At 44.6% G+C, this 22229-nt stretch overlaps 1 protein-coding gene across 2 annotated transcripts in view; it reads right to left on the bottom strand.

Annotated features, from left to right (window-relative positions):
- Positions 1-22229, bottom strand: part of LOC146865885 (uncharacterized) — a 455435-nt gene that overhangs the window by 101516 nt on the left and 331690 nt on the right. For both annotated transcript variants that reach the window (XM_085632802.1, XM_085632795.1), the window contains exon 7: positions 7952-9006. In XM_085632802.1, the coding sequence (XP_085488928.1) occupies positions 7952-9006 (1055 nt within the window). The remainder of the gene's footprint in view (positions 1-7951; positions 9007-22229) is intronic.

A 22229-nucleotide genomic window follows, 5' to 3' on the forward strand; every position in this document is an offset into this window, starting at 1 on the left:
CTGCTGTGTACGGACCAAATTCGGATGATCCTGATTTTTTCACTCATATATGGCACCTTATTTCTTCCCTGGGACTGGCTGCCCTTCTCTGGTGATTTTAATGTTACACTTTCTGCAGTCTTGAACCGCTCCGGACCCCACTCTTCCCACCCTCGCTCTACTGTTTTACTTCAGTCCATACTCACTGACAACTCGTTATAAGTTGCCTGGCGGCACTTTCGGCCCGAGGCCCGTGAGGTTACTTGCGTCACTGGTGCTTGTGGCTGCTGGTCTCGTATTGAGCTATGGGTTACCTCGCCTGATGTCACATGGCTTACCTCCGCAAATCATATGGCATGCACCTTCTCCGATCACGCGCCAATCCAGCTTTGCCTTCGCCTCCCTGACTCTCCACGGCGACCTTCACATGGCGGCTCCCCCCCGAACGCCCTCCGAGATTCAGTTTTCTGTGACTAGATCCAAACAGCGATCACCAACTACTTTGACTTAAATGTCGGCTCTGTGGACTCAGCGTCTCCCCTTTGGGTGGGCTTCAAGACAGTGATACGTGGCGAATGTACCTCTTTGGACAAGTTAGAATCGGAGATTAAGGCTCTCGACGCAGAACATGCGGCCCATCCCAGGTCAGAGACCCTCGCGAACTTGCGTGTAAAGCATACTGAATTCGCTGAGGAGGCGGAAAGGGAACTTTCTTGGCAGGGAGGCCCGAGCTCCCGCTTTGGCGAAGGCGATCTGCCTGGTAAGACCCTGGTGAACCTTTTACACCCCCCCCCCCGCGCTGCGTCGTATGGCACAGCTCTTCGGGATGGTTGCCCCACTAGAACTACCTCCCCAGAAGAAATCAAGGCTCGTTTTATGGGCTACTATTCGCAACTCTACACCGCCGGTCCCTTCCCCCCTTCATGCGAGGCTTTTGAACAATATTTCGATACACTTGCGTTGGTTTGGTTGGAGGACTACCATCGTAAATTCTTGGACGAGCCCTTCTCCAAGGAGGAGATACTTGCTGCCATAAATAGTCTGTCCAGTGCTAAGGCCCCTGGTCTTAACGGCCTCACTGCCTCGTTCTATAAGGCGTTTGCTCCGCTTCTCGTGCCACACTTGGCCGCCATGTATAATGATTCCTTTGACAATGGCCTTTTCCCGCAGTCCCTCCGAGAAGCAATGATTATGTTACTACTCAAGCCAGACAAACCGGCTGACTGCCACGAATCTTATCGCCCCATTTCTTTAATTAATATCGATAATAAGATATTTTCTAAATTATTGGCCTCCCGTCTGCTCCTCCTTATGACCCTCATCGCCCAGTCCGGTTTCATCCCTGGCCACGCCACTTCTCATAACCTCAGGACCTTTTTTTCGGTTCTTCATCAAATCAACCCTGGCCTCCCTGCTGTGGCAGCTCTACTCGATGTCACAAAGGCATTCGATACACTTGAGTGGCCATTTCTATTTTTTCTTCTGCCGCGCCCTGGTTTTAGTAACATTTTTGTTCGCAAGATATCACTCCTCTACACCCGTCCCTCCGCACGTCTTCGGATTAATGGTCAGGTGTCAGATCCTATTTCGATTGAGCGCGGCACTCGGCAGGGATGTCCGCTTTCTCCTATGCTCTTCGCTATTGCGATGGAGCCCCTTGCTGCTAGACTCCGGCAACACCATACTCAGAAGGGCATTGGCTTTTCGGCCCTTTCTCTCCTGGTCTCCATGTATGCGGATAACATCACGTTGTATGTCCGCCACCCCCAAGATAACCTCAGCCCCCTTGTGCGTGAGATAATAAGATTTGGTGGATTGTCTGGCATACAGGTGAACTGAAGCAAGTCAATATTATTCCCTCTCACAGATGCCACCAAGCCATTCACGCCTGATTTCCCCTTTGTATGGGCTTCCGGACCCACCCGTTACCTAGGAATTTGGCTGAGCAGGGACCTAGATGACCTTTGGAGGGCCAATTTCGGACGCGCGGTGGACTGGCTCGAATCCAAAATACCCCACTGGAACCGGCTCCCCCTGTCCCTGGCGGGTCGCATAGCCATTGCCAAGATGGTGGTTCTCCCGAAATTCCTCTATCTTTTTTTTAACATTCCCATACCTTTAACTGCCCATTTCTTTCGTAAAATTCTCTCTTTGATCATTTCACTTGTTTGGGCTGGCAAGCAGCCCAGGATTGCATATGATGTCCTCACTCTCCCCATGTCGGTTGGCAGTATGGGTGCTCCCAATTTTAAACTTTATGCCTTAAGCGCCCGGTTGGCAGTATGGGTGCTCCCAGTTTTAAACTTTATGCCTTAAGCGCCCAGGCCAGTTTTTTTACACTTCTGGGTTCACCATGCGCCTTATCAGCCACACGTTGCTGTCGAAGCCGACCTTGGGACCCCTTGGCCGCTAAATACTGTCTTGTTTGCGCCGGCTAGCCACCCACAGGCGGAGGTGGACACAGTCGAGACCCTGCGCTGGGCTTGGTTGGGACTGTGCCATTTCTCCACCGCTTCTACACTATCGGCTAATAACATGCCGATTGTACGTCATCCTGCCTTCCCTCCTCTGCAACCAACTGGTATGTCTAAACATGCCATCTCTCTGGGACTGACGACATTGGCGGACCTTTACCCCGGGAATACGTCTGGTCCGATGGACACTCTGCTCTTTTATCAGCTTTGGGCTATTTGCAGGGAGCTTCACCCAACATTTCCCCAACCTCCAACCTCGATGCTTGCTCTTGACTTTATATATACATGCCCCACTCCCCGCAAGCTGGTAACGAAATTATATGCCCTTACACTGTCGACCACCTTCATCTCTACTGAGCGCGCACGTGCGGCATGGGGCGTGGAATTAGGTGTGGACATTTCCCAAGCGGATTGGCTCTATTGCTGTAACCAGACTAAGAAATTGTCTCCCAACTATCGACTTCGTCTCATACATTTTAAATACCTGCACAGGCTAAATCGCACCCCTGTTCAGCTACACAAATTGGGACTCATACCGAACGATAACTGTAATCGCGGCTCTGCCGCTGCTGCGGACTTCACTCATCTTGCTTGGTTATGCCCCAAGGTGTCGGACTTCTGGCTGGAGGTCTGAGATTACCTCAACCGGGACCTTACCGACCCACGCTGTGCCTGTTGGGCTTTGTCAAGTTTTGTACGGATGCCTCTCGCCGACTGACTGCAATGCTGCTCGTCCTCGCGAGGGGGTAGGGTGGCCATGTGTTGGGGTCGCCGACCGTCGCCCAGGTTCGCCCATTGGCTTGAAGATACTTCGCGATGCCAGACCCTTTTATCTGAGTTCTGGGACCTAATGCCTGCGAGGTCACGCCCACCTGACATATGGGACCCCCTAGTGACATATCTCCATTCATGACCACATTTGAGCAGAACTGCCTCTCCCGTGCTCCCCGCCGGCCCTCCGTCCGCGGCAGCCGCCGGTGTTGGACAGTGATTGCCTCACTCCTGGTCCATATTCCCCCCCTAGCCGGGCCTGTCCCTTCCCCACAGGGTTATCACCATCTCCTCTGTCTTTCTGTTATTTACGTTACTTCTGCCGTGCAGGACAATGCTATTGTTGGATTGGAATTTCCATATGTCTATTGTATTTTGAGGATTGTCTGATGTGAAAGATGCTCTGATTTGATGCAACAGTGTATTGTGACCATGTTGAAGTAGTCAATAAAGGTTTTGAAATTTTTTAAAAATATAATAAACAAAAAAATATTGTATTGCCTTATTCTTTACTGCAAAACATGTTGTGATTATATTAGATCTGCACATTAATTCTGTAACAGAAGCAATAATTGCAAATTTCATTTTCTGGAATCTGTGAATAATGGATAGAACCAAGAGTCCAAACTCATTCCAGCCTTACATTTCAGCCACAATCTCGGTAATTCGCCTAATGTTCTCAAATCTATTGTCCTTCTTTTCACTCTTTTCATGCTATTACAGAAGGTTAATGTTGTATTAAAAAAACTGTATTAGCCTTGGTATTTCCCAGGCTCTATAATTCAAGTGTTTCTCCATTGGGCACTAAACCCAACCATCATACATCTTTGCCTCCCCAGTATTTTATCTCCAAGGACATGAAATATTCAGTTCCCTAACCAGCACATGGACAATATGCTTTTTAAACCTTGCTGAAGCCTGAAAAATAAGAAACCCTGAGTTCCCTTTTAGTTTTAATGCAAACTTGAGTGATTTCTGCATACCTTCTATTGAGCTCCAAAGTTACTCTATATCGACTGGTTAAATTACACGTCAGTTAAACACAGAGCAAAAAAAAATACATTCTTTCTCATATGGAAGCCATTGGCTAGCAATACATTTGAAGGTGGCTAGCGTTCAGCAACTATTGTTGCATTGACAACGGTTACCTCGAGTGCAACTTTAGAAACGAAACATATCCAGTCCAGTCACTGTTTTAGGAAGCCATTGTGCAGTTTTGAGCAAAGGCCAGTTCTTCTGGCTCTGTATGTGGGGGGGGGGGTGGGGGTGGGGGGGGGTTATACCCACCCCCAGCTAAAATGAGTTGCCAATGGAGCTCTTAAAAGTTTAGCACCAAAATGCAATCAAGATAATTAGACCTACTTCAATTGCAAATCATCTGAAAGTTTCACAGCATGTAAGAATAGCATGTTTGAAAGACACACAAGAAATACAGTGTTACAAGGCTGGATCTAGGCAAGAGGAGGCTGGGCACATGCTCTTCCTTAGGAAATGGCTACCACTCCTTTGTCAGACAAACTGCATGTTGTTCTAATCTATACCAACTAGACTCAAAACAGATCACACCCAATCAAGAAGAGTATGCACGAAGAATAATATTCAGCTCCTGTCACTCTATGACACGAATAGCTCTCATCAGTGCATGGCCTTCAAGCTAGCCTAATTAGAACACCAAATCGACCTATTCTGAATTACATCTTCCAGGGAGGAGCTTCCAACCACTCACCAACTACTTCATTGGTCCCATAGAAAAACCAACTTAAATTCAAAAGTGCAGGTTTAAGAGGAATTAGAACATTGGGATGTTGGGAGCTCCATTTAAAACAATGGAGTGCTCCAGGCTTTTAATGGCTGGGAGAAGCCCGGAGAATCAACATTCCAATGTCTTCTTTTCACAGTTGTTGATGTGAATAAAGCCTTACGGAGCCCATGAAGATTTCAACTCCCCTCGGGCTCCGTAAGGCCTTGATTTACAAATTAGAACATTCTGCTCTCTATGGGCGTTTTTTTTTAATAGCCTTAGAGCCCTCCGTAGCGGGCTCTATCGGCCATTAAAGGACTGCTCCCTTGTTAAAGGCCCGCGCCTTTAATGCTTGAGCAGCCTTTAATGGCCAATAGAACCTGCTACGTAGGGTTCTAAGGTTATAGTAGGCTGCCTATCTTCTAATGAACATAGCAAAGGTAAACAGTGAATTTAAGGGTGAGCATCTGGCAAAACGCTTGTACATTCTGGGTTGCAGATTATAATCCTCTGTTTGAGAGCTACTGAGATTATGGAAACATATTTCCAGCTCAAACACTACACCTCACACTATATAATGGTGCTCCAGACATCCTGTAGGTACGCTTTGCATAATAATTAGCACATACAAACCTGAAAGAGCTTAGACCCTTTGCTACAGCATTCTGAACTAGCCACATCAGCGATGTGTAGTAGTTTCTTGAGAACCGAACATGGTGTAAATAGCCCAGGTGAAGGGTAGAGGGAAAAGTTTTTTTCTTGCAGTAGTACTTGCACAACAGCAAACAAAATGATGTATTATGTGATGAAAAGTGTACTAGGCAAACATTTCAGTATGGTAAAAAAAAGTACAACATAAATACAGAAAAGGAGAGCTGTATACCCATGTCCATGCTCAAGTGAATACACAGATTAGCGGACAAAGGATGCCGGTCACTATTTGCTTTTAATGATCATTTTCTTGCTTATTTAAAAGTTGCCTCTTTGCTGAAGCAAATTTGTATTTCACCATGATGATATCAAAACAACATTGTTTGTAACATTATAGTTAGGATGTTGAAGAAAACTAAATATTTCCCATTTTTGTATTTTATTTGATGAACATTAAGGCCCCAATCAGAAACGGGGTGGCTAGGGAGGAGGTATTTACCACACCAAGCAAATATAGATGTTGTGGGGTTAAGTATTTACCAGTTGGGTAAATACTTCCTACTTTGTATTTTCAAGCAGCGAATGGAGTAGAACAGTTAGGTAGTTGGTTGGAATTTGCCCCCGTTAAATATCAGCATGTCTGTCGTGACACAATTTACCTGGTTAAAACTGTAAGGGGTGTAGGGATGAAAATACCTAACCACAGGGAATAACACTATATATAATAACAGGAATTATCACATATATTGGAATTTAATCACCTTAATAGAGACTGGGGCTTAACGTGCCTACGAATGAAATAACCACACTAGATGCTTCTTCCCCGGAAATGCAACAGTGGTACGACCATAGATCTTACACTATGATCATATATAAATCTGCACACTTACCTCAAGTGGAAGGCTTTAAAAGAGAATGAGTATATATATTTATGCCCCAGTGTTAAAATCCAAATATTGATTATTGAATAATAATTTGGACTGCATCAACTACATGTATACTGTTGGTATCTTAAATGTGATACCTATTTTCGAGAGCACAGGATAGTTTTATCATTATGATAATAAGTAATCCGCAATGTTATAGAAAGGCTACTTAAACTGCCTTTTATAATATTATGTAAAATAAGACATTTCCATGCCACATAACTCAGCAGAATCAGTCAAACGTTTAGTCCTGACTTGTCCTAAAATGTCTATAGTCCTAGGTATATTGTCTCAACTGCCTGCCCATTTAGTTCCAATTGTTTATAAGAATTTCAATGCAACTACAAAAGTAATGATGAAAAGGCAAACTATTTGTTTGCAACACATTATCAACATTTCTATGCTGTTTGGGGAACAATAGTCAAAAACATATCTCCTGTACCAAAATAAAGAAGGCAATATTTATAAAATAAACTTCAAAAAAGAAAATCACAATATCAAATAAGAAACAGTGCAATGGGCAGGAGGTTGAGTTGGAAAGAGGACTCCCAAGGAAAACACAAAGAAACTTAATCAGACTCTTGTGTACATAAAGACAAGTGGTTCTCTTTAACAGCTGTTTTGCAATGTTACCATACCTCAAAATTAGAAGTTCAATAGACCATGACAGATACTTTTAGTTCTTAACTGTCTCCTCAAGATGTTTTGTTCTCCAAGCTTAGATGCTGTCCATTGCTTCCCACTGGTGGGCTTCATTCTCACTCTCATTTCCCTGCTTTTAGTGATCAGCTGATGTAGGTTTCCTTCCTCTTCCTGTGTATGTCCCTCCCCTGGAGCAAGGACACATTTACTTGTGTCCTTCCATTGATAACTTTTTTAGGCGGTACTTTTTTCTTGGTCTTTAAGCACTCTACAAGAGTGCTTCTTTTTGAGCTGTCTCCCTTGTGTACTTGCCCATCTAGATTACTCATGCCGGTCGACCCTCCAATGTTTTCTGCTTGCCCCCTAGCTCCCTCCAACAATCATTGTCTTTTGCTGCCCACCAGCCTATCCCATCCACTCACCGTTGTGTGTGCTAGCTCCCAGCCCTTCCTTCCCGCCGTTCGTTATCTGTGTTGTCCTGACCTGCCCTCCCTCCTTCTTCGCCTTTTTTATTTTTTTTATTTAATACTTTCAGCCACGCTGCAGTACCCAATGGCTATAAAAACAGTGGCAAAGCCAACAGCTCTCTCATAGGGGAGACTGAGTGGCTTCATAAATGATTTTTCTTCTCTGTGTTATATCCGGTAGACTGCAATGTCAAAGCAATAAACATACAACACTATTTAGTAAGGAAGAAAATGAGGCCCTAAAAGGAAAAAAAACAATCAGTAACTGCCAAGGACAACTACCATACCAAAAACACTTGCCTTCAGTCTCTGTTCTGGCTCTTTTGGGTGGACAAGAGGAGGGTGCAGGATCTGAAGATATAGCTTGTGTAGTAGCATGTAAACTTTTTTGTGCTTCTGCCCTGCGTTCAGTTTCCTCAATACTTTGATAAAACCTCAGAAGTTCAATTTCCTGTGGATCAGGGATTTGAGCTGTATTAACACATGCTGTTCTGGGAAGTTCAGGGGCTTTGAGCACGGGGTCCGGTAGGCCACCCTTTGGAGATGAGGAAGCAGATACTCCAGAGTCTTGACACTTATGGTGTATTAGTTCAGGGCCTCTAACAACTGGAGGATTGCAATTTGAAGGCAAAGGATTTTGATGTTTAGGTTGGTCAAGTTCTGTACTACAGACTGCAGTGGCTTGTTTTGCACTGCTGTCCACAGAATCACAGTTATCTGCAGCACAATGGGTTTTAGCTAGAGAGAAGTTAGTAATCTCAGGTTTATGTTCTGATTGCTTCAGTCCAGGGGAGGGAAATTCAGAAGCTGGGACTTCGCAGTCAGAATCGCTGCACTGAGAGGTCAAATTATCTGCATTAATGGATAAGAAATCTTCAGCCTGCTCAGTATCTGACTGATCAGTATCAGAATCACAGGACTCGGACACAAATGGCTGATCTTCAAGTTCAGTATTTTGAGAGTCTGCATCATGCTTAGAACTGGCAGCTTCAGACATTTTGATGTCTCCGGGTGCAGTCGTATTCATATGAGAGACTGGAGTTGTGGTATCACTGGGCACGTGACCTCGGGTCCTACTATTCTTTTCATCTGAATTGCATAGTTCGGAAAGCTCAGAACTTTGGTGCAGTACATCTTGAGGCTCTGCACCATGGTCAGTTAAACTCTGAGGGTCTGAGTTCAGAGACAAAGGACTTTCCACTGGGTTAGCTGTAGATCGAATATTATCTAGCAGCTTGGAGAGCAGGAGAGGAAAATTCTTTGGGTGCACAGGCTGGAGTTGCTTGGACTGACGAAACTCTGCTAACTTCATTTCATAAAACTGGTACTCTGGACATTCCATATGATTTAAAAACCTGTGGAAGAAACAGATAAGAAAATCACTACAACAGATTTTTAAACACAACGGTACTTGAACTACATAAAACGACTTGACAGAATACAATACCATCATCATTTACTGCAGACTACAAGCAGGAATTTGGTTTCTTGAGAGTACAAAACATTTTAAAATACCAGAATAAATTACATTCTGGGACTTCTTTGTACATGGCAAATAATTATAAGTAGAATTCTGAGATCACAATGACAACATGATATATATTCCCCAGTCTCTGAAGCCTCAATGCTTTGTATATTAAAATATTTCTCCAGTGACATAATACTATGCTATGCATTTGTAAATCGCTTGGCCACCCAATGGCTTTTCCTGCGCGGAACTCATGTCCTTTTCTCTAGCTGGCACCGAGGGGGATTCATTCAAAAGAGGTAGATTTTGAGGAGTTTCCTGAATCTGGTTTCTTCATTGGTCAATCTCAAGAATAGAGGAAGGGAGGTAGAAAGTTTAGCTGCCAGATAGGCAAAAGAAAGTCCCCCACTTCTGGCTTTCTTAATTCTTTGTCCTGAGAAAAGCCTCTGATCTACACAGCAGTGATCTTTTGGAGATGTACGGGGTTAGCAACTTCTGAATTAAGGGAGGGCTTTTGTTGTACATCATTTTATGCGCAAATAAACGGGTACTTGAATTTGATTCTTTTGCATACAGGCACCCAATGCAGTGTTGCAAAGGAGGAAGAAATCGAGTGATGCTTTGGGATTTTTAACAAGGTGCACACTGTAGCATTCTGGACAATCTGTAGACGCTTGAGCATGTACTGAGGATTCTCTAAATAGACTGAATTGCTGTAGTCAAGGCGGGTAAGATAAGAACTTGGACCCAGGTTCTTCGAGTTGCAGGGAAAGCCAACTAAAAATTTTATTTAGGGCAAGGAGAAGGCCAAAACATGAGGTGGCGAGTTTCCTTACTTGGACCTCCATGGTAAGCAGACTGTCTATCCAATAACCCAAATGTTTAATTCCATTTTTAGGAGGAGGACATTGTCCTAAATATCTGGGCCACTGAAGTTCCGACCAAAGGATAGGGGTGTTCCCATCTGCCAGAAGCTCTGTTTTTCTCCATTGAGTTTCATATTGCTGCTTGACATCCAGTCAGTGACATCTCATAGACAGGCATTACGTTTGGGGGAAAAGTAAGCCTGCATCTGATGTTCGAGAAATGACAATTTGAGTATCATCATCATATTATACTGTGAAAAACCAAGCCCCATTATAAATGTCTGCCAGGGGATGCACATAGACATCAATCAGAGAGGGTCTTGACAAGGATCCCTGAGGTACCCAATGTTCTAGTGATTAAGTGTCAGAGCTGAAAGTTTCCTCACTCACTTGGAAGCTTCTGTTCATTAAAAATGAGGTTAGCCATTTAAAGGCTATGCCATTGATTCCTACTTCCTCCAGCCTTTTAAAAAGAATTGGGTAGGACATCGTATCAAATGCAGCGCTTAGGTCTATAAAGATGACTGCCGCAGTACCATTGGACTCTAGGACTTGTTTGAGCTCTTCAGTCATGAAGAATAAGGCAGTTTCCGTGCTGTTTCCTGCTCGAAAACCTTTTTGCATGGGATGTAGGAGTCCCTGATCTTCCCAAAAAGTAGAGCTTTTTATTGACACATTTTTCGACAATTTGACTGATAAATTGAAGGAGAGAAATTGTCAATGAGGGATCCAATGTTAGTTTTTTAAAAGTGGCTTCAGCATGGCATGTTTCAATGGCGGGGGTAACCCACCCATCTCCAGAGAGTGAATACGTATTCTGGCCATAGCGGGGCAAATAGAAATTTTGCCTTTAAAAAGAATTTTGGGAGGTACAGCGTCAACTGATTTGATTATAGTAAGGAGACTTATGATGTCCTCGGTTGCAATTTTAGTGAAGGATGAGAGATTTACCTTGATCTGTGTTTGGGAGGTTGGAGTGGTATTGGTAATTAATGGCTTTAACTTTGGTATGGAAGCACAGATGTTGAATTTCTTGGAAATAGCTTGTGAACAAATTACATGTGGCTTCAAAGACTAATCGCCCTACTCAAGGTGAAGTGACTTCATCAATGTTTTCACCAAGGTAAAAAGTTGTTTTATCTACATTTTCAATCTTCGCACTTATACAGGAGCTCCTGGCCTTCCTTATGGCACAGTGATATGTATTTTTTTACCATGCGCTCATAGGCTTTTTTGTCATAATTGTTCCTTAAGCTTCTACTTTTTTTGACTTCCTCTTGACAGGCACTGGTAGGCTATGTACACAAATCCTGAACTTATGCATGAAAAAAAACATTTGATATAATCACAAGTTGGATCCAGTACAATAAATGGCAAAGAGATTAGGTCATAATTTTAGACATATTCCCCCTTTTGTAAAGTGCTTTATGGACTGTTTAATGGACAGTGCCTAACACCAGAAACAGAGAATGTATTTCATTTGAAAACCAGAGTGGCAAGGCTGGAGTAGCAAACCACATTTTGCAAAGGCAAGTAGACAGGAGAGTAGCATGTGAGAGTTCACTAATGGTCAGAGCACAAAGTGGTAATATGTGCAATGGGGGCAGCTCTGAGAAGCACCCAGTCACTAACAAGTAAAACAGCAGAGTCCGCTCACAGCTGGGGTGACAGAAACCGCTTCCTTAACGCCAGTAAGATGTCAGACTTGACATTTGATCTTACGAAATTCTTAGAACACACAAACCAACCGTATCCTTAGTGATCAGGCTAGAATCCCCCAAAATATGGACTCCACTTCAAAAGGTTAGGCTTATTTAGAGTTTGGAGTATTGGCTACCCCATCATAATAATCTAGCAGCAGATTCTTTACCTTAGAATATTCCCCAGGAGCCAGAAAGGATCCGGAAGTTTTCAAGCAGCACCCATGTGCATGGTAAGTGACGTCGTTTGGCTTTGCATTGGCGCTGTATGTGCTGGAAATTATATGTGCAGTGCCTATATAGGGGCCACCTCGGCACCCTGATGGCAGTTCCTTTTGTGACTTTCCATGCCAGGATCCACGATAAAGTCTGACAACTGGTGTGAAATTCTAAGGAGCCTAGAAGGCTCAACCACCCCACCCACAAGACCCCACCCTACCCCCAATACTGTAATCAGTTTGCAGAACAGGGAGGATGGAAGGGTTGGAAAGGAATCTGCAGCTAGTTAGAATCTCTATCAAATAAGGCACTACCGAAAGTAAGTTTAACTTGTTCATCTGATTGAGATAATTCTAGCCACTGATTCCTTACCTTAGAATAAATTCCCAAGCAATGCACCTCCCCGGAGGTGGGTCTGCAAAGCAGATTTAAACCAAAAGGTCCTGCAGGACCGAAAGGGTGAAGTGCTCGTCATGATGGACCAGACTGCTGAGGAAGTAGTGTCTGGTAAACGTGAGCAAAGATGCCCACGTAGCTGCCTGACTGATTTCCAGGACAGGGATTATGCAGTGGTTGCAGCTTTGAGTCTGGTGGAATAAGCACTCCGGAAGTTGCTTCTTCGCCAATGTATAGCAGATCTTTATGCAGAGAATTTCCATCCTGAGATGGTCCATTGTGCACAGCCTTCCCTTTTTTAGTCCCTACGTATCCCACTTGATTGTACACCAGAACTCTTTTGTGCGATCAAGGTAGTGACAATGCTCTTTTTCATTCCAAGTGGTGGTGTCTCTCCTTCTCTTGTGAAGGCTGAAGTGGAGCAAAGAAGGTAGGCAGTGTGATGTTCTGGCCTACATGAAAAGGAGTCACAATCTTTGGGAGGAAGGAGGCATGTGTCCGGAGTACTAGCTTGAAGGTGGTGTAGAGAGGTAATGCAGAGAGTGCCTCCATTCCGCTGATCCTATTGGACGATGTAATGGCCACTAGAACAGCATTCTTGATGGTTAATAACCAGAGAGGGAAGATGTGTAGAGGCTCAAAAGGCGCACAAATTCAAAAGTCAGGAAAAGGTTTAAGTCCCATTGGGACATAGTGAATGGCCTGGGAGGAAACATATGTTGCACACCTTTGAGGAACCTAGCCACAACAGGTGTGGTGAACAAAGAAGGTTGGTCCAGCAACCGCAAAAATGCTGAAATAGCAGATAAGTAGCCGTTAACTGAGCCCAGAGCAGAGCCCTGCTGGGCCAAGGGTAAGCTAACAGAAGGGACTGAGAAAGGGGTGCAGAAAGGACTGATGATCTGAGATGCACACTATAACACAAATTAATCCCAGCAGCAGGCATATACCAATCGCCTGGTCGCAAAATAACATCAGAGACTTTGGGAGAAAGGTCGAAAGCTGTCAGCTGTCGCAGCTCAATCTCTTCAGATGAAGGGTGTGCAGGTCCTGCGTGCACGACCCTCCCCTGTTGCTGCGACAGAAGATCCTCTCGAAGCAGCAGTCTGATAGAGGCACCAAGACTCATGCTCAACAGACTCTCCGTGCCCAATGTGGACCCATAAGAATAATTTGGGCCACGTCATTCCTGATCTTCTTGAGAACCCAGCACAAGAGTGGTATAGGCGGAAAGGCATACAAAAGACCAAAGCTCTACTCAAGACGAAAAGCAATAGCTGCCTTGGAAACTCACCACGCAAAATTGCAGATATTGCATGTTCTCTGCGGTGGCAAACAGATCTAGCTTAGGCCTTGGAAACAGACCTTGTACCATGTTGTGATCATTAAAGCTGCACTGCATTCGCTTGCTATTCCATCTCCATGGGAACTGACCGGTGGGACAGTTTATGACAGGAGTGGAAGCAAGCTAGCAGCAGAAGTTGTCTTTGTACTTTTGAGCAATAAACCTCTTCAACCTACCCGACATTGTCCTCATAATACTGGCGACGATAGAGAACTCGTTGGGGACAAGTCATCACCGGCTCCTTCTATTTTTTGGCAAACCCACGGATGTCTTCTCTTCCTAGTAGGAAACCAGAGAGGCAGTGTTGTTCAGCCGCTTCCGTGGACCTCCATCCTGTGACTACGGTTCCGGTACGACATTCCCTTCAAATTTCGGATATTTTTATGTGTTTTCCGCTATTTGGCACCAGCTAACTCCATACGGAGCTCGAGACTTCTCTTCGACTGCCGGTCACCACACACGTCATCACGCACGTCGCGCGCATTAATCTACGTGTGCGTGCGTGCGTGCAGCCATTTCAATTTGTTTACTCCGTAACCCAGCAACCCACACGGAGCCTCACGGAGCCAATTTCTTCCGCATTCTCACCACGATCGTGCACAAACCGAGTACAAGCTCAGGTATGGCCCTGCCACATGTTGAATAAAGCTGCTTTTGAGTGCTATTGGATTTTACAAACGATTTGGAAAAACGAAACAAAACCAAAATATTATTCGTCTATAGACTCTTCCATTATTTTCTTAACGTTCTGCCAGCATTTGCATTTCTTCTGTTTTCCTGGAATCACCACTCCCAGATTTTCTTCACAAGGCTGCCATCTACTGACGTCTTCTGGTATTTCTTCAAACAAATATTTTATTGACTGTTTCTCATTTCCAACAAATTGCAAAACGTATTATTCTCTTGATAACAACTTAACTTCCAACTGTTTATCATCTCTCGTTTTTTAACATAATTATTTATTTAATTAATTATTTATTTTTTTCTTCACCATGTCTGCAACTAGTATGAGTCAACCTCCACTTTTTCTCTGCGAAAAGGGAGAACCGCTCTTACCCTGGAAAAGATGGAAACTATTATTTGATTCCTACCTAGTTGCAATCGGTGGCGAAAAATTCTCAGCCTACAGAAAACAAGCTATTCTTCTCCATAATCTAGGAATTGAAGGACGTAATATTTACGAGAGCATTGACGCAATTCCCATTGGTGAAGGTAGCGGTGATGCCTCAGATGTTTTTATATGTCCATGAAAATGTTGGAAAAATATTTTGGACCTCGCATTAATGTTGTCTTAGAAAGACATAAATTCTTCATGAGAGTTCAAGAACACAGCGAGAAAGTGGGCAACTATGTAGCATCACTCAAAACTCTTGCACGCACTTGTGAATTTGGTGACTTAACTGATTCACTAATTCGGGACCAACTTGTTAGATGCACCAATAGTTCCAGAGTGCAAGAGAAACTTCTTTCAAAGAATCCTTCCCTCAAGGAAGCTGTAGCTATTGTTGAAGGAATGGAAAACACGTCTGGTTGGGTCAAGGAAATGAAACCCAAAAATCTTCTTCTGATGACACCCCGACACCAAGTAGTATTCACGAAATTACTCAAAAAGAACCATGTCCTTCTACTAGTCAGCCTCAAGAAATTGTTGATAACGTGTCCAGAGTGACCCGAAGTTCTAAACCGAAAACGTTTTCAGACACCTCGAGAATGAAATGTTACAGATGTGGTAGTAACAATCATTCTTCCAATTATCCCCAATGTTATGCTAGGAACACCATGTGTCTTAAATGTGGTATCAAAGGTCATTATGCAAGAGTATGTAAATCTGGAGGAAGAGTACGCACCATAGATGTTACCCATGAGAATGTTAATTCAAGTGTCTCAACCAAAACCACAAATGCTGAGTGTAAGAAATGATGGTGCAGTAGATGTTGAACATATCCACATGCCAGAGTGTGATGTGATGATTGGAGAAAAATTGTTTGTTGTTTTAGCTGACTCAGGTTCTCCATTCACTATGAGATTTGGGACAAGACTTTTCCTGACCTTGAATTACTGTCCCCTGATATAAATCCTGTGAGTTATGGAGGTTCTCACATAGATGTAACTGGTTATGTTATTTTAAAAATCCGTTTTAAAGGTAGAGAACAAATTGGGAAAATTTATGTGGCCAAACGAGGTGACAATCTCCTTGGATGGAGGCACCAAAGAGATTTGGGTATAATTTTAAATCCTAATGCCAGATGTGCTTCGGAACAAGTTATGTTAGTAGACCACAATTCATCATCGTGTAAGTTTTTTGATGAATTTCCCCAGGTTTTCTCCGACAAATTAGGTCTACTCAAAAATTTTGAACACCGAATCATACTCAAGGAGAGAGCTTTACCAGTTGTACATAAAGTCAGGAAGGTTCCCAATATGATGTTGACACCTCTCGAGTCCGAACTCATCAGACTAGTTTCCCACAATATTATTGAGAAAATTGAATCCTCGGAATGGTTGGCTCCAGTGGTTTTGGCCCCTAAGGATGGTGGGAACAGCATTCAAATGTGTGTTGACTTGAGAGGCCTAAACAAATGGATATGGGTAGACCGTCAACCACTGCCCAACATCTTGGAATCCATTACCTTACTTAATGGGGCTAACGTTTTTAGCGTCTTAGACTTATCCTTTGCGTACCATCAGGTTCTCCTCCACCCAGATTCAAGACATCTCACATCGTTTGTCACACCACTTGGAGCCTTCCGATTCATTAGAATGCCTTTTGGCTTAGCCTCCGCGGCTGCCTGTTTTCAACGTATAATGAAATTGGTTCTAAAAGGTGTTCCCAATGTCATGTTCTTTCAGGATGACATTTTAATTTACGGGAAGGATGAGCTTGAACACGACACAATCCTGAGAAACACCCTTCACAGACTGGATGAAAGTGGGTTAACAGTTAATCGCATGAAATGTAAAATTGGTGTGTCTTCTGTAACTTACTTGGGCCATGTAATCTCGGGGGAAGGCATCCAACCTAAATTAGATCTAGCTAAAAGTATTGTTGATGCTCCTACTCCAACGGACAAGGAGCAAGTTAGGTCCTTTTTAGGGCTTGCTGAATTTTATTCCAAGTTCATCCAAGGTTTTGCCTCTATTGTGGAGCCCATCAGAGTCTTACTTAAAAAGGGTGTACATTTCTCTTGGTTTCCTGAGTGTGCTTCCGCTTTCACTTTGTTCAAACAGGCTATTGGTAAAATGCCAACTTTGGGTCAGTTCGACTCTAAGAAGAAAACTATCCTCACTACAGACGCAAGTCTGAGTGGTCTGGGGGCTGTACTTTCACAAGTGGAGTATGGTGTGGAAAGAGTTGTGGCATTTGCATCCAGGGCATTAAAGAAACCGGAACAACAATACTCTTGCATAGAAAGAGAAGCTCTCGCTATAGTCTGGGGAATCAAACACTTTAAATTTTATTTATGGGGCATTCCTTTCGTGGTCAGATCTGACCACCGGCCTCTAGTTCAAGTGTTCTCCTCTACAGAAAGTGAGAGACTCACTCCAAGACTAAAACGTTAGAGTGAAGGTCTTGAAGAATACAATTTCTCTGTGGAATATATTCCAGGTAAAGCCAACAAGGTGGCCGATTGTTTATCAAGGTTACCTGTTGATCACACGGAAATCTCCCCTGATTGTGACATTTTTAGTGTCGCTTGGGTTAAAGAGTCCACTATTCCTGAGAGTGAATGGGAGAGGTTCTAGATTAGAAGACCCCTTGTTTCCAATTTTAACACGTTTTGTTGTAGAGGGTTGGCCTAACAACAAAAACATGGATTCTGATTTACTTCCCTTTTGGGCAGTCAGGTGTGAACTCACCCTCTCTCATGGACAACTCATGCGAGGCGAAAGGGTGATTCCTCCTGTGGGACTTAGACCTAAACTGATTAATTTAGCCCATGAAGGACACTTGGGTAGAGGTCTTACTAAGTCTCGGCTGCGTGAGAGGTATTGGTGGCCGAGAATGGATGGTCAAGCTGAGAAGGTAGTTAAGGAATGTAAGGAGTGTAGCTCTTGTGATAAGTCCCGGATTGTTAACAATACTCGGCTTTCTCCTGTGGATGTTCCCAAGGAACCGTGGGTAAAACTGGGTTTAGATCTAATGGGTCCTTTTGAAATATTGAGCCCTCGAGACAGGTATGTGATTCTTTTAGTAGACTATTCCTCCAAATGGGTCTCCACTAGGTGTGTGAGTTCAGTGAGTACAAGAACTGTGATTGACTTTCTTAAAGATGAGTTTGCCACTGAAGGGATTCCAAAGTATATTGTCACTGACAATGGGCTCCAGTTTGTTTCCCAAGAAATGCATGAATTTTTGAATGACTATGGCATAGTGCATCAGAGAACTGCCTTGTATTCGCCTCAAGCCAATGGATTGGCAGAACGTATGAACAGGGTTGTCAAAGCGTGTGTGCAAAGAGCTGTAGTATCGAGACTTCCTCTCAAAGGAATCTTAAGAGACACATGGTGGGCTCACCGCACTGCTGTTAACTGTCTCTTACAGAGATCTCCTTTTCACATTTTACGTGGTAGATTTCCTTCCTCTAAGCTCAATCCAAAATGGTTACCTCCTATTGAAGGTTCTATTTTAAGTGAGGAAGAAGTGAGTGATAAAATCAAAATGTATCAGAATTCTTATAAACAAAGATTTGATGAGAAAAATTCTACCAAGATTGTTAAATGGGTTGTTGGTGATTGGGTTTGGGTCAAGAGGCCCCCCTTGGCACAAAAAGGGGGGAACTGATTATATGGGACCTTTTGTTATTAATGCTGTGTACAAAAATGTGGTTACTGTACATAATGGTGGTAAGTGGAGTATGTCTCGGTTGGCAAAGTTCCATGGTGATAAATCTATGTTTCCATCATGTCCAGATGTTTCACCTACCCCACAAGCACTTTCCAATAGTGATTCTCCACATCATCCTTCTAGGAGTCATCGTCTTCCATCAAGGTATGACGATTATGATATGTCTTAGTCTCTCCTCTTTACTTATTTTGTTGAAAGTTGATTCTGAATTGCTATTGCTGTTGATATTGTTAAGTTTTACTTAGACTTCTGTTTTTGTTAATATTTCTTCGCCTTGTTTTCCCTGTAAGGGGGATGTGTTGTGATCATTTAAGCTGCACTGCATGCACTTGCTATTCCATCTCCATGGGAACTGACCGGTGGGACAGTTTATGAAGGGAGTGGAAGCAAGCTAGCAGCAGAAGTTGGCTCTGTACTTTTGAGCAATAAACCCCTTCAACCTACCTGACATTGTCCTCATAATATACCACCTCCGGATGGAGACGCCATTCGTGATCCATTAGGCATTGTGCTATGAGTTCAGAGAGCACGTCAGATGTTGAACCACCGTGGAAATAACCTGACGCCAGCAATGTCCAGACACAAATAGTCTCTTGAGCACCCTTACCCCGCCCTGTTGTTGCAGTACAACATGGCAGTGGCATTACCTGAAAGAATCCACCAGTCTTACCTTGACTGAAAAAGAAAGGCTTTCAATGTCAAGTGGATCACCCACAGCTCCATTGGGTTAATATGAAGCCCGGACTCCGCTGGAGACCAGGGTCCTCTGATCTCCACCTCTTCCAGATATCTGCCCTATCCCATGAGTGACACATCTGACAATACAGTCAGTTCTAGTTGGGGAAGAGGGAGGGGTCTGCCACTGACCCAGTTGTGGTTTGTCTACCACCACTGCAGATCTTTTGCAGGTCCCTCCGAGATCTGGATCATGTCAGAGAGACTCCCATGATGCTGTGCCTACTGGAACTTTAGATTCCACTGCTGAGCTCACAATTACCAATGGGCATGTGTTACAAGCAGGATGCAGGAGGTTATGAGGCCCAGCAGGGTAATTCTCACCAAAATCTAGGCTAGAGGCTGAAACATCAGGTTCATAGCCTGAATATCCTGGACTCGATGCTTAGGAGGATCGGCCCGAATCGGCACTGTATTCAGAACAGCTACGATGATAGGGAGCGTCTGAGAGGGAGTCAGGTGTGACTTCGGCACACTGATGGTGAACCCCCAGCAAGTGCAGACGGTTCACCTTAGTCTGGAGGTGGGAGACGACAGCCTGGAAGTTTTCGTCCTGCAAGTCCAACACTACCATAGATTCTTCTTGGTCCAGTGTAGACAAGAATTGGGCGAGCAAGAGTATTTTGAACATCACCTTTATGAGGAAGAAATTGAGAGGGTACAGTTCTAGGATAGAGCAAAGGCCTCTGTCCTTCTTGGGCACCAGAAATTGCGGGAATAGCAACCATAACCTACTTCTGGCGTTGGCACCTTCTCTATGGCTTTCTTTGCAAAGAGAGAGGTCACTTCCTGGAGAAGCAAGCAAAGACTTTCCTTTATCAACATGTTGCAAGCAGGTGGCAGCCTCTTGGATTACCTATCCGGTGGGGAGGTAAGGAATGCACCGGGATTTACATGGGAGGTAGAGGCTTGGACCACCAAGCTCTCTGGGGTAGGGTTTTGTGTGGGGAAATTGGGGTCCCCAGGGGCAGGGCAGTAGCAATTGTCTCTGTGGACCAGGTCCCAAGCAGGATGTCAGTAAGGGCTTCATTGAAAGGGAGAAGCCATTCTGAGGGGGTCACTCCCAGCTGAAGCACCTCCGTCTAGATGTTTGTCTTGATTGCCACTGCGGGCATGCTAAGGTCCAGGGCCTCTGCCGCTCTCACCACTACCATTGCAAAGGACGCTTCCTCCTCCATAGCCACGGTAGGGGGAGAAAGCATGCCAGTATCTGAAGAAGTGTCCAGTCCACTGGTCTCCGCCAAGTCCTCACATCAGCCCTCTGTGGATCTAAGTCTGGTATTCTCAGGGTGCAGTGACCATTTCCAATCCTTCCTGAGTCCTAGCCCATAGATATAGGGCTCAGGCTCTGGCCTGGAAGGCACGGCACCGGAGTCAGCGTCAGGCAATGCCCCTCCACCTCTGTGTCGGAGTGGGGGGATCAGAATGGGGACAGCAGCACTGGGATCAGGGCGAGGGGAAGGTTGAGGTGGTATTACTGGCACCGGTCCCGATCCATCTGTGTATCCAAGGGGCCCGTCTGGTGCCAGGACTGAAGCTGTCAGTCTGGAAGCCGTAGGGGCCCCTCCTAAACCCGCGGGGCTCAAAGCACGCTGGCAGGAGCGGGCCACTCAAATATGAGGCTCACAGCCTCAAACATTTCATGGTGTTTAGTGGGGATCGCTCCATGTCCCAGAAACTCAGGGAAACGTTGAGTCGACCCATTCGTTGGCTCAACTGTAGTGCCAGGCCTCGAATGTCGACACTACCACGTCTCGTCAGCCGCCGGACAAGGTGAAGTCGAAGACCTCTTCAACTTCTTATTCTTTCTTTTTGTGGGACTTACTAAAGTGGCCCGACAACTCGGAGTGCGATAAGGATTGTGGACTCCGCAACCGATCCCAAGACCTTCCAATAGAGAGAGCGTTGTGGCGTCGCTCATTAAGGAGCTTGACGGACCGATCCCTTAAAGCCTTGTGGTGCATGGTAAAGCAATTGGTGCAGATCTTCACGTCGTGGTTGCGTTTGAAGCACCAGAGGCATACAAGGGGCGGGTCCATCACTGACATCTTTTGATGACAGGTGGCGCAGAGCTTGAAGCCGGTCTGCCTAGTGGACATCCCTGCCACACCAGGAGATGAACTCTCAAAAAAGCTTCTACAAAACATTGAGAAAGAACAGTCAAAAAGTGACTGAAGGGATAGCTCTCTCCGGATCAGGGCTCAGTGGCGTGGAAGGAAAGGAGCGGACATTAGCGTGCTGGGGTGGCGCCTATATAGGCAGGCGTATGTCACATCTGGCGTGGGCAATAACGGCAAGCGGAGCCGATCTACGCTACTTTCTGGTGCACAGGAGTAATGCTCAAGAAAAAAAGTCTGGATCTAGTCTGACGCCTGGGGATAATTCTAAGATACGGAATCTGCAGCTAGAAGTCTCTATCAGATACTGAGGTACAATCTGGGAAAGGGGAGAGCTTGAACTCTTTGAAGTAGCAGTGCTCAAATTTTCCAGTGTGCCCAATAATGCCCAGGTGCACAACTTTCTGCTTTGTTTGCTCTTTTCTTGAAATATTTGAGTGGGCTATTTATCATTTCATAATGCTATAAACGGAACTTTAATGAATAAGTTACTTATCTTTGTTAATACTCTTTCTGATGGATACACTTAACTGCAGATTCCACACCTTTAGAATAATCCCAAGACACCATACTAGATCCAGAAGCTTTCACAACAGTGTTTCTGCGTGCCAGCAGGGGGCATCCTGCGGCTCTGCACTGATGCAAATGAGCAGAGCCACATATAGGCACCACCCCTGCAAGCTAATGTCAGTTGATTTCTAGCGCTCAGAAGTGGAGCACATCAGCAGATTGGTATGAGCAGAGTGCAGATCTCTAGAGTAGGACCTCTTTAGATGGTAGAGTCCTGTTCACAGTAAGAGGAGGTAGGAGAGGATTCTACGCTTAGACAGAGTATCCACCAGAAAAACCATTACAGTTGTTCTGATCACAAATATGTTTAACAGCA

This window comes from Triturus cristatus, chromosome 2_1 (assembly GCF_964204655.1).
Source record: "Triturus cristatus chromosome 2_1, aTriCri1.1, whole genome shotgun sequence".
In the NCBI taxonomy this organism is placed as follows: domain Eukaryota; kingdom Metazoa; phylum Chordata; class Amphibia; order Caudata; family Salamandridae; genus Triturus; species Triturus cristatus.